This window comes from Lotus japonicus, chromosome 5 (assembly GCF_012489685.1).
Source record: "Lotus japonicus ecotype B-129 chromosome 5, LjGifu_v1.2".
NCBI classification, from domain to species: Eukaryota; Viridiplantae; Streptophyta; class Magnoliopsida; order Fabales; family Fabaceae; genus Lotus; species Lotus japonicus.
The window spans coordinates 18,632,504-18,645,769 of NC_080045.1; the positions used below are offsets into that span (position 1 = coordinate 18,632,504).

Below are 13,266 nucleotides of genomic sequence, written 5' to 3' on the forward strand. Positions count from 1 at the left end.
TCATCTCCCCGAACGGCATGTGGAAGCTACTCGTCTCCTCATGCCATCTCTCAACAAGGGCCAGTACGACAGCTGGGTCTGTCTCCGGTAACCCGCACCAAGGCAGGTGATACAAACCCGTCTGCTGCAGCAGCTGTCGCACAGCTGTGTGGGCCTCTGAATCGCCATCACAGGGGAGGTTCCATACCTTCCCCCCAACAGTGGCCACCCTCAATGTCCGACGGTCCACGTACCGCGGGTCTGTGCGAAGAAGTGCCTGCCACGTCCAAGGAGCCTTGTGGTCAGGATAATGCGCAAGAAGCGACAGATCCTCAGGCCCCCCGGGAAACGGTGCCACCCTCTGGATGAGGTCGTCATCCGCGCCGCCCTCTGCCACCACATCTGGCACAACATCAGCAGCATCAATCTCCTCCTGGAGAATAAGAGGCTCCTCCTCCTCACCACTGGCCTCAGAAGCAGTCTCAGAAGCAGTCTCAGAAGCAGACTCCTCGCCATTGGGCTCCGAAGAAGACTGCTCGCCAGATGTCTCCTCAAGAGGTAACTCAACCATCGGAGAGACCGGAGTAGGATGAGGCTGAGGCTCAGCCGGAGTACCTGACGGAGCTGTAGTAGATGGACCACCTGACGGAGGTGTAGCAGACGGACACGGAGACGGAGCCCCGGCCGGAGTAGCAGACGGAGACGGAGACGGGGCCGAAGCCTCAACCGCCTGACTAGCTGCTCGATGGTCGCCGCGCCGCGTAGAAGCATGCAAGCGCTCGTGGCGATCCTCTGCATCATCGACTGTAGAAGATCGAGACCTCTTCCTCCCGCCCTTCATTCTCCTATGAAAAGCAAACAAATTTAACATCAAATTACAACTTGAACAACTTTAACAGTTACAACTTGTACAAACATCTCTCATATAGCAACAAACATCTCTCATATAGAAACAAACATCTCTCATATAGCATCAACACCCTTTCTAATTTGTCAATCTAGATAACTAAAATGCAACATTAAGGAAGTTCCCTAGTTCTAATAAGCCGATACCATCAACACCCTTTCCCAGTGTCATGACACTAAAATATTTGAAAATTTGTACAAAATATTCAGCCCAATAGATGGAGGAAAACTAAAAAAAACTGGCTTAAAAAAACTGCCTTAAACTGCCTTAAACTGGTTTAGAATCGGGAAATGTTTTCCCATTACAGAATCGGAAAAACATTTTCCATTACAGAATCGGAAAATGTTTTTCCGATTTTACAGTAACCCAGAAACCAGAACTGGAAACGACCCACTCGTGCCTATGACCGTTTCATGCCATTTCAGTCAATAAAACCTACCTCTAATCAATAATCAACTACCCTAGTGTTCAACATTCACCTAATAATCCATCAACTACCTCTAATCATCAATCAATGTGAGAGAATCAATAAAAATGGAACTTACCTTTTGAATGTAATGGAATGGGAGTTCCGGAGCTTTGAGGAAGCTTTGATGATGATGGGACCGAACGCAAGTTTGGGAGAGATTTGAAGAGGGAGTGATTTGGGGAGGGAAATGGGTTTTGAAAATTATGTTTCAAAACCTATCTGATGCTGTTATATCAATACGAATCGGTAAATGATAAACCGATACGTATCGGAAAATCATTTACCGATATTAATCCTGAGGGTTTCCGGTAATTTCCCCACTTTAAGTGGGGCGGGAAGCCTAAGGGCTGGGGTGTTAAACCCAATTCCCATATATAACCCTGCCCCCTTTCTCTGATAGGGATTTTTATAATGACAAAAATCCTATTTTTTTTCTTTTCTTTTTGGTCTTTTCCGATTTACGGTGAGTTTGGTTTGAGGGGGAGGGAAAGGAGTGGAAAGAAAACACAATAACTAATGCATCTTCCCTACATGGTTTGGAAAGAAAGGTGAGGGAAAGAATGTTATTTAGTGGGTCCCACCAAGAAAAACTTTCCGCCTAAATTGGAGAAAAGAGTGAAATGGCCCGATCTTGTGTAAATGATAAGGGTGAACATGGATCGGATAGATCCAATGAACTCGTCCAACCCAATTCGATCAATAGAAAATGCGGGTTGGATCGGGTAATCAGGTTAATCTAATGGATTTTACTACAACCCAACCAAGTTCGGATCGGATTTCGGATTCAGTTCAAATCCATCCAACTCAACCCATAGTCCATACATATAATAATAATTTTTTTATAATTTTACTCATACTTGGAGTGCTAGTGTTGGAGTGATGACTTTTTGAAACTTTGAGACTTAAGTATTTATAGTTATTTGTCATATTTGAACTTAGAGTATTTGTTTGTAGTTATTTGTTACATGTCTATATATATATTATTTGGCATGTTGGAGACATCTAAGTTCTAAGTGTCATGACATGCCATTTAGTGTTGTTTTTCACTTTTTAGGTACTATTTAATTTATGTTAGATTGTTTCATGTCATTTGGTAATGAAGTTTTATGTTTTCATGATATTTGGTTATATGTCATTTATGCGATATTATTTAATGCTATTTGATATAACTTTTTGTGTCATTTTCATGCTATTTAGTATTATAACATATTTAGTATTTTTTATAACTTTTTATGAATTTATAATAATATTTGCAAGATTTTTTAATATTTCAGATATATTATTTGGACTGGGCGGCACATAAAGACCTCCATGCCCGCCCAAAACAAGCAATCAGTTGGACGAAGGAAGACATGGCGGGAACTGGCGAAATACCGAGGATTCTCGCCCCCTTTAAGTGGACCCGCAAGCCAGCTGGAAGATTCACTTAGACTTGTCCTATGTGCGTAGGGATTTGGGCCCTGGTTGTCAGGCCCAAATGTAGGAAAAGTCCATGTCATGATCATACCCTCTATAAAAGGGAAGGTCATCACCTTGTACCAGGAACTTTTTGACAATTAATGAGAATATTCCCTTTTATTACATCTTTGCTATTTTAGTGCTCTGCTAGGGTTTGTTTTTTGTACCTTTCTTACTTAAGCTTACCTTAGAACGCAACATTGGCGCCGTCTGTGGCTCTAACCTAGATTTACAAGTGACGTAGAAGGTGAGAGTTACGATTCATGGAAACTCGTTCGTGCGGTGTGGGTCGCCGTGACCATCGCCGGAGAGGTGGTGGTTGTCAGGGCGGACGCGGCGGCGGTCGAGACAACAATCGTACAGTACTTCAAGAACAAGAGTAGGAGGCTTCATCGGATGGTGTTCACTCGGTGGCGCAGTCACCCACGTCGCTGGTAAAACTAGCTCCGGGCAAGCTCTCAGATCTAATAGCCAAATCAGATCCAGGTGTCAGGCGACGATCAACGCCGCCTGAGTACATAAACTTAGACGATCTTAAGAACAGTGCTCCGAGGAAAGCGCAGGAGGTGATAACAGGTATCACACCCGTGGCTTTGAAGCAAATGCTGGACACCTTGCAAAAGGTACAAAACCAGAATGAACAGTTATAAGCCCAGGTGGAATATTTAACACAAAGGCAAGATTTTAAGCAGGGACAACGTCTCGAAGCTGAGGATGTCGTTGAATTTCAACCTTTTGTTCCCGTCATCACAAAGGTGGACATACCAAAACATTTGCAAACAATGACATTAGATGCCTTCTCGGGCGATTCTGATCCCATGGAGCATTTGAGGTACTTTAACACCAAAATGGTTATTGGTGGGGCGACGGACGAGGTGAAGTGCAGACTGTTGCCATCAACATTCAAGGGAATGGTGATGCAGTGGTTCATTAGACAACCGCCTTTCTCAATTGACAATTTTACGGACTTGTCCACTAAGTTCTTAACTCAATTCTCCGCCAACAAAACTACAAAAGCAACTATGTTTGATCTCATCAGCATACATCAGCAGCCAGGAGAGAAGCTAAAGACCTACATGGCGCGCTTCAGCAAGATGGCTGTTCAACTGGAGGAGGATAACCCGGATCTATGTTTGGCGTCTTTCAAAAATGGCCTTAGGGCGGGAGATTTGAATCGAGATTTAACAAGACGACCAGCGCGTGACATGATGGATCTTCGCGCTCGAGTTCAGAAATTCTTCTTAATTGAGCAAGACGATCAGAAAAAGCAAGAAAGGGAGGAGGGACGGAAAAACGTCCAGCCCGGCGGAGTTGCGCAGGACAAACCCAAGGCTGGAAAGGATACAAGGCTAGCTCAAACTCCACGCACACCAAGGCTTGGCCCATATCAAAACTCCAAACCTGGATTCCAGAATACATGGCATAGAAATCCTCAAGGCACCACCACAGCTCCGGTTAGTCAACATGTTGCATCGCCAAATACGGTACCACTTACCAAACTGAATGCCCCCCTAAGTGCCATATTGAGGGCAGTAGGACAGACAAATATTGTGCAATATCCGCCGCCACCTCGGCGACCACCAACTAATGTGGACACAAACAGATGGTGTGAGTACCACAAAACGCTGGGTCATACCTCGGATAATTGTTGGAACTTGCGGCGGGAGATTGGCAGGCTAATTAAGGCTGGACATCTGGCAAATTTTGTTAAAGATGCAGCAACGCCAGAGGCCGCCAAGGTAACTCAAGCGGACAAAGGAAAAGGAAAGGAGGTGGTAGAAGAGTTGGGCGACCCTGTAGGAGAATGCTCATCCATTGCATGAGAGTTTGGAGGAGGCGCGATTTCTAGCAAGGCTAGAAAAGCGTTATGTGGCGGCAGTACACTCCGTGCACGAAGCATACGAAGGCGAATGTTGGTTGAATCACTCTCCAATCACATTCACCCCTCAAGATTTTGCACAAGTGATTCATCATGACAATGACCCGATTGTTGTAACAATCAGAGTTAACAATTACATGACGAAGAAAGTGTTCTTAGATCAGGGATCTTCGGCAGACATCATTTATGGTGATGTCTTTGATCGCCTGGGGCTAAAGGAGTCAGATTTGAAACCATATAAATGAACCCTGGTGGGATTCGCAGGAGATCGTGTCAATGTACGAGGATACGTGGAAATACCAACAGCCTTTGGTGAAGGGGAATTTGTTAAGAAATTTCAGGTCAAATACCTAGTATTGGCGTGTAGAGCTAATTACAATGTACTTTTGGGGTGGGACACTCTTAACAAGCTATGCACTGTGATTTCAACCGCTCATTTAACTATTAAGTACCCAGCCTGCAACGGGAAGATTGGCATCCTCCGCGTGGATCAGAATGCAGCAAGAGAATGTTACCTAAGAAGTATGGCGCTCTACGGGCGAAAGGTCGCCAAAGAAAGCCACCGTATCACAGAAATGTTTCCACAGGAAGGGTTTACTTTGGACCCAAGGGATGACGCTGATGATTTCCGCCCACAACCTTTGGAAGAAACTAAATCAGCGCAAGTCAAGGATAAGGTTTTAAAAATTGGCAGCAGTTTGACAAAAGAACAGGAAGATAGGTTGGTCACCATTTTGGGCGATAATCTAGATCTCTTTGCTTGGACAATTAATGACGTACCAGGGATTGACCCCAATGTGATCACTCATAAACTGGCTATACGGTCAGGAGCGAAACCAGTCATCCAGCCAAGGCGAAGGATGAGTGATGAAAAAACACAAGGCGGCGCAAGTAGAAACTGAAAAGTTAATCAAGGCCCAATTCATTCGCGAAGTACAGCACCCAACCTGGCTCGCCAACGTAGTGATGGTCAAGAAAGCTAATGGGAAGTGGAGAATGTGTACGGATTACACAAGCCTGAACAAAGTGTGTCCTAAAGATTCGTACCCTCTTCCCAATGTTGATAAATTGGTGGATGGGACTCCTGGAAATGAACTTTTAAGTCTCATGGATGCATATTCTAGGTATAATCAAATCATGATGCATCCTTCAGACGAGGAAAGTACGACGTTCATGACTAATCAGACGAGGAAAATTTATGGGATTCATGATAACATCAAGAGGGATAGAGGTAAATCCAGATAAAGGCAAGGCAATCTTGGAGATGAAAAGTCCAATAAGTGTCAAGGAGGTACAACGGTTAACAGGACGCATGGCTGCCTTAGCTAGGCATGGCAGTGGGGCCCGAACCCGCGGGTACCCGATCCGACCCGACCCGGTTTGACGGGTGAAACCCGAGTTGACTGGGTTTGGGTTCGGGTTCGGGTTTTACCCGATTAAAATACCTATGTTCGGGTTCGGGTTTGGGTTTGGTTAAACCCGCACCCGAACCCCACCCGAAACCCGATTATATGCCTCAATTTACATAAATAGCCTTATATATATATTAGTTAGGAAATGAATTAGGTTTTCAGTCCAAGGCTCCAAGATTCAATCCCGTTGTGTTTCCAATTCAAGCTCCAAGGTTCCTTTCTTCTCCGGCTACTCCTTCCTTCATCCTTTCTTCTCCGGTTGCTCCTTCGTTCTTCCTTTCTTCTCTTGCTGCTCATTTCTTCTCCGGCTGCACCTCACATCGACGAAGGTATTGAGTTTTTGCTTCCCCTGTTTATTTTTTTGTTTCTTTTCCTTGGGTTTTTCGTGTATGGTAGCTGCAAATTGAAGTGGGATGAGATGAATATTTGTGGGTTTTTCGTGGAACACCACAACCCTCGCCTCACTCTCGTACTGGTTCTCTTTCTCACTCATCTCTGTATATGAGTATTCCGATTTTGAATTTTGAGTTTTCCATTGTGTGACAAAGCAGAATCGAAGAACGACAAGGAGGAAGAAGAGACTGGAATTGAGTTGATTGTGTGGGAGAACCGAACGTGGCATCGTTTGTTGCCCACTGAAGCAGGTAAAATCAAACCAAAACAAACCTTCTTAACCTTAATTTCATGCTTAATCTCTCACTCGCTGTGTTTGCTTTCATTTCTATGCATCGCTTCGCTTGATTGTTGAGGAAATCGTGTAAAACAAGTGAGTCTATGTGTGTTTGCGTTTGCGCCAGCGCATGCATGCCAGGTGTTTGATGAAATTACTGCTTCTTGTCACACATCAATACTAACTAACAATCTTTTTGGACAAGTATGAAAGGCGTAGCTGGTTGAATGCATAGCTAACTTTACAGTGAAACTGGTTTTGGCATCCATCCCCCAAGTACCTTCCATCTTTTGTTATTAATATGATTTTAATGTATGATTTTATATATATATTATCTAAATGAATCACTAACTCAATTATCTTTTAGCTAGCTGTTGTTTTTTGTGTATCTAGTTCTGTGTAGCTGCAAATCTAGGTATCACAGTGGCAATGAAATGTTTGGCCTCTAATTCCCCACTTTTTGAGAGGAGACAAAATTGAATTATCACTTGCTTCATATGCATTTATAGCATTCTCATTATGGTCAAAACTAATGGGCATGCAACATGAGCATTTTTTGGAACTTATTTTATATTGTGTAGATTTTGCCAATCTTAATTAATCTTTGCTGATTCTGGCATTTATGTTATAGGAAAAAATGGAGGAAGTGAACACAAATATGGAAGGGTCCTCTAATCCTACTAGTGAAAGTGCATGTCAACCAATTTTGGAAGGATCCTCTAATCCTACAACTGAAGATGGTAATACGGATATAGCACTAGAACCTCCACCAAAGAGGCACAGAAGCAAGGTGTGGGATGAATTTGAAAGGATTATTGAGAAGAACGGGGAAGTCAAGGCGAAATGCATGTATTGTAATAAAAAGCTTAGTGGCAATTCAAAGAATGGAACAAATCACTTGCACACCCATTTGAATAAGTGTGTTGAAAGAGCGGTTAAGACGAGAAGCCATAACAAAGGGCAAACATTCATCATGCCTAAAACTGTACAAGGTAAGCAAGACTGCAAGAGATAGGATTTGGAAATTATGATCCTGAAAATACAAAGAAGTTGATTGCAAATGCAATAATCATGCTTGATTATCCACTATCAATAGTGGATCATATTGGTTTTAGGAAAGTATTGGGTTCTCTCCAACCATTATTTCAAGTTCCTTCTCGAAACACTATCAAGAAGGAGGTTTTGAAAGTCTATGATATTGAGAGAACATGTGCTATGAAGATGTTAGACAGTCATACGGGAAGAGTTGCCATTACCACAGATATGTGGACTGCAAGCAACCAAAAAAGGGGGTATATGGCGGTCACAACTCACTACATTGATGGCACTTGGACTTTACAAAGTCGAATTTTGAGGTTTAGATTTTAACTTTATTCTATTTTTTGTTTTTTATGATAAGTTGATAAATTGTTAATATTGTTATTGTAGGTTCATTTATGTTCCAGCCCCTCACACTGCTGAGAGACTTTGTAAAGTACTTGTTGATTGCTTGATGGACTGGAATATTGACTCAAAATTGTCTACCATTACTTTGGATAACTGCAACACAAATGATAAAATGATTAGCCTTGTTAAGGATAAGTTGCGGTTGGACTCTTTGATAAGGGATGAGTCTTTGCTTCATATGCGTTGTTGTGCGCACATCCTAAACTTAATTGTTAAGGACGGGCTACAAGTGGTGAAAGAGGGGGTGGAAAATATTCGGGATAGTGTAGTGTATTGGAGTGGTACACCAAAAAGGAAGGAAAGATTTGAAGAAACAGCTAGACAATTGAGAATTACTTGCACTAAAAGTTTAGCTTTAGATTGTCCAACCAGGTGGAACTCAACTTTTAAGATGCTTGAGATTGCTATTCCATACAAGGATGTATTTATTCGACTAAGTCAACGTGATTCTCTATACGATTGTTTGCCAAGTGATTCACAATGGAAATTTGCAAAAGATGTTTGTGGGTGCCTAGAGTTGTTTAATGAAATAACTGACATGATTTCAGGTACGCAATATCCAATTGCCAACATTTATTTTTCTAAGATTTGTGGGTGCTTAGAGCTTTTTAATGAAATAACTGACATGATTTCAGGTACGCAATATCCAACTGCCAATATTTATTTTACTAAGATTTGTAAGATTAAGTTGGGAATTACTGCATGGAAGAAGTCCTCCAATCAATTGATTAAGCAAATGGCAACAAATATGATGGTAAAATTTGACATTTATTGGAGTGTGATTCATGATATTATGGGAGTTGCTACAGTTCTGGATCCTAGGTACAAGATGTCATTGCTTAAGTTCCAATTTGGAAAGTTGTATGCACAAGACTCAAATGCACAAGTTGAAAGAATCCGAAAATTGTGTTATGATCTGCTTCATGATTATCAGCATCTTGGAAATTCTAGTGAAAGATCTCCATTGATTAGTAGAAATGATGGTAATGTTAGCCATGGTGATGAAGAATATGAACAGTATATTGAGACGGAAGAAAGTGATTATTCAACTCCCAAAACTGAGTTGGATCATTATTTGGGTGAGAAAGTTATTAAAACTTATCCAGATTTTGACATTCTAAATTGGCGGAAGGTAAATGGAAACATGTATCCAACACTTGAAAAAATTGCAAGAGATGTGTTAGCTATTCCTATCACTTCAGTAGCTTCTGAATCAGCATTCAGCACTAGTGGTCGAATATTGAGCCCTCATCGTAGTCGACTTAATTGGACAACTGTAGAGGCCTTGATGTGTGCTAGGAGTTGGCTATGGTCTATTGAGAATGATGGTAAAGTTTCAAGCTATTAATTCAATATCATATTTAATATAGAATAATGTTTATATATTGTCAACTAATCATTCTTCGGTATTCTATGTGAGATATTTATAGGTAATTTGACTTCTAGTGCTGCACAAGAATATGCTACTGTATTAAATGAAATGAATTCCGATGACGAAGGTATTTAATACTTCATTTGCTTTAAATATTTTAAGCTTTAATGTTTTATTTAATGCTTCATTTCTTATTACAGCTGAACTAATGGAAGGCTATACTCAAGATGAATAGTTGTTGCATCTATGCTTTGATGCAAAATATGGTTAGTATTGTGGTTAACTTTAATTAAAAAAATTTATTTTAATATTTTTTTAAACAATTACTAATGAGCTTAACGTGAATACAACAGGTGTCTATGTTTGTGATTTGCTGACTTGCTGCTGTTTTAATTTGGAAGAGGATGTTGTTGAAGATTGTTGTTTTAACCTTGGATAGTTGGATTAAGCCATTGAGAGATGTTCTTTGGGTATTTTTATGTTGAATTTGTGCTTGTTGTTGAAGACTTTGAATTGTTGATTATTGAGTTTAATTCCCTTTCCATTTGACTTGTGGGTTTTTAATGTAATTGAGATGTTTGTGAACCATGAATTGCGTTGCTATTTGGTATTGAACCTTAGGTATCTACTTTTAATTGTAAAAGTTCATAAACTTTGTTGTGAACCATCACTTGTCGGTTTTGGGTCATTGCTATCTTACTCATACCCAATTATCCAAGTCCTATATTAGTCATTGTTAACTTTGTTGCATGCCCATTTATGAACCAAGGGTGGGAAATGAGAACAATTACTTATTAGCTTTTTTTCTTTTCCAAAATGTAGTTTATTGAGTTGTACATGTTGGTTAAAAAAATAAACTGTACATGTTCTCAACGGGTTTTGGGTTCGGGTGTGGAAACCCGAAACCCATCGGGTGCGGGTGTGGGTGTGAGCGTGTACCCGAAACTTGTTTGGGTTCGGGTTTGTCATTTCGGGTTCGGGTTTGGGCAGGGTGAAACCCGCACACGACCCTACCCGATGCCATGCCTAACCTTAGCACGCTTCTTGCCAATGACAGACGTTAAAGCAGCTCCGTTCTTCACTTGTTTGAAAAAGAATTCGACGTTTCAATGGACTGAGGCGTGTGATCAAGCTTTTACTAAATTGAAAGAATCATTAGCAACATTACCAGTGCTATCCAAACCCACGCCAGGCGTTCCCTTGACGCTCTACTTGGCAGTTACAGATAGGGCGGTCAGTACGGTATTGCTTCAAGAAGAGGGGAAAAAGCAGAAGGTTATCTATTTTGTAAGTCATACTCTGCAAGGTGCTGAATTGCAATACCAAAAAATCGAGAAGGCGGCTTTGGAAATTCTAAAAACGGCGAGACGTCTTAGGCCATACTTCCAAAGTTTCCAAATCAAAGTTAAAACTGACGTTCCCTTACGACAAGTGCTCCAGAAACCTGATCTGTCAGGGCGACTGGTCAGCTGGTCAGTCGAGTTGTCCGAATATGATATACAGTATGAGCCAAGGGGGCAAGTTACAATCCAAAGCTTGATTGACTTCGTGGCGGAATTAACACCCACGGAAGGCGAGAAAACTCAGGGAGAGTGGGTCATGTCTGTTGATGGATCCTCCAATGATACAGGAAGTGGGGCAGGAATAACTATTGAAAGCCCGGACAAGATGGTCATCGAACAATCTCTGAAATTCGAGTTTAAGGCAAGCAACAACCAATCAGAATACGTGGCACTAATCGCCGGTTTAAGGCTCGCCATTGAATTAGGCGTTCGGAAATTGTTCATCAAAGGCGACTCACAGCTGGTTGTTAAACAGGTAAACGGAGAGTATCAGTTAAAGGATCCACAACTTTCCAAATACTTGGAAGTGGTGCACAGGCTAATGATGGAAATAGAGAAGGTCAGGATAGAACATATTCCAAGAAGTCAAAATGAAAGGGCGGACGTGCTAGCAAAATTGGCCAGTACGGGGCGATTGGGCAATTATCAAACAGTCATCCAGGAAACCCTTCCTCGCCCTAGTATAGACTTGGTGTGTAAGACCCAGGATTTTAGAATTAAAATAAATTAATTAATTTCCACCTCACGCATAGGATTCTGTATAAGTGTGAGAGGAACTTGACTTATGTTTGATGTTTGGATTAGTATTATGAGAAAGAAAGTTCAGGGAATGACTAAGAATAGTTCTATAGTCTCTATAGGTTATAGCACGAGTCTTATTCACTTCCGCCTTGGGGCAAAAACGTTAGTAAATGACTAATCTGCTCTTAAAGCACTGTAGAAACGATATTCAAAAATATTCAGAGGAATATAAGAATTTCTCTTATTCCTTTCCTTGACAAGTGTTTCGACACGAAACCCTGGACTGTACGAACGACCAATTTCAATTCTCGGAAGTTTGCCGAAACTGAATCCCTGATAGCTCAAGAACCTTAAAGTAAAATGTCGATGGAGACTTTTTCTATTCGGAGCTTCAAACGAAGATTCCACACGCGTACTCTCATTTCTTTCAATGTTTCCAATCTTTCTTCAGAAGGAAGTTTCTGCATCTGACATTCGCTGCAAAAAGTAGTTTTCCGGGTTGAATTATTTCATACCGCTTTTTGGATCGTTTCATTTATTCCAAAACCTTGATTCAAGTTCTGGAAACTTGACATCGGAAACCCACTCAGAATTCACGGAGTATTGCATAGGAAAAATCGGAAGCGGGAAGTATTTGTTTTGCCGCGTTTTTGACCAATCTATAAATAGCCAAAATTTGAAATATTTTCATCTTTTTCCATGCTTTGGCCGTGGGTGAGCTTGAGGAGAAGAGGGAGAAGAGTTTTTTTGCAAACCTTGACTGATCGTCGCACTGACAGTTGCTATACGTAGGCCTTGAGGTACTGATGCTTTTCCTTACCTCTGATCGTAAATTCTGTCGCTTTTCTCTATGTCTTTCTGTGCTCAAAGTTTTGAGTTTTTTGTAAAACTGTCCAAATAACTTGATTTCTCTGTCTAAACTTATTCCCTGCATGCCCAAGAACATGAATATCCAGTTGTTTTCCGCTGAATCTCGCCGAATCTCCGCAGAGATCAAATTATGTAGAAATACCCATTTTTATGAGAAAGCCTTGCTTTTTGGTTCGAAAACTCTCTACTGAGCTTAGTGCCAGTAGGATTAGTTGTCATAAACATCGTGGGTATCGACCTCATCCAATTTATTTTTCAAAATTCCGACTTTGAGTTTCCGAGCTAAAAATCTTGACCAAAATACCCCTGTTCTAGTTTTCGATCCGATAATTTTTCTGAGAGTTTCCCTGGCCTAGATATCGCCTAAGAATACCTAGGAATTAAATTAGATCGAAGAAAAAGTTCGGAAACCCTATTTTTGAGAGTGGCCGAAACTTGTGTGTTAGGGTACTGTGTCCAAAAATAATTTTTGGGTCTGTATGATCTAAGCCATTGCGTAGCTCTTTCAATTGTCGAAATTTTGGCGTTGGTTTCGTGTCATTCCGAGTTCTGTAGCTCGAGTTATGCTCGTTTTAGCGAACGAAGTCTCCGTTGTCCATTCGTGCCCAAATGTGAACTCTGAAGCTTTAAAAGCTTTCTTTACGATTTCGATTAGTGTTATTAGATTGATTGCTTCTAGTAGGGCTTGCGTTGATGATTGTGTTTCCTTGTTCTACGTTC

At 41.2% G+C, this 13,266-nt stretch overlaps 1 protein-coding gene across 1 annotated transcript; it reads left to right on the forward strand.

Annotated features, from left to right (window-relative positions):
* Positions 1 to 3,595: 3,595 nt before the first annotated feature.
* LOC130719231 (uncharacterized) lies at positions 3,596 to 4,636 on the forward strand. The gene has a single exon (XM_057569863.1). The coding sequence runs from the start codon at positions 3,596 to 3,598 to the stop codon at positions 4,634 to 4,636; it is 1,041 nt and encodes a 346-aa protein (XP_057425846.1).
* Positions 4,637 to 13,266: the final 8,630 nt, after the last annotated feature.

Bases quoted from the DNA above. Each gene is read 5' to 3' on its own strand.
- LOC130719231 (XM_057569863.1), top strand. From the start codon at position 3,596: ATGACATTAGATGCCTTCTCGGGCGATTCTGATCCCATGGAGCATTTG.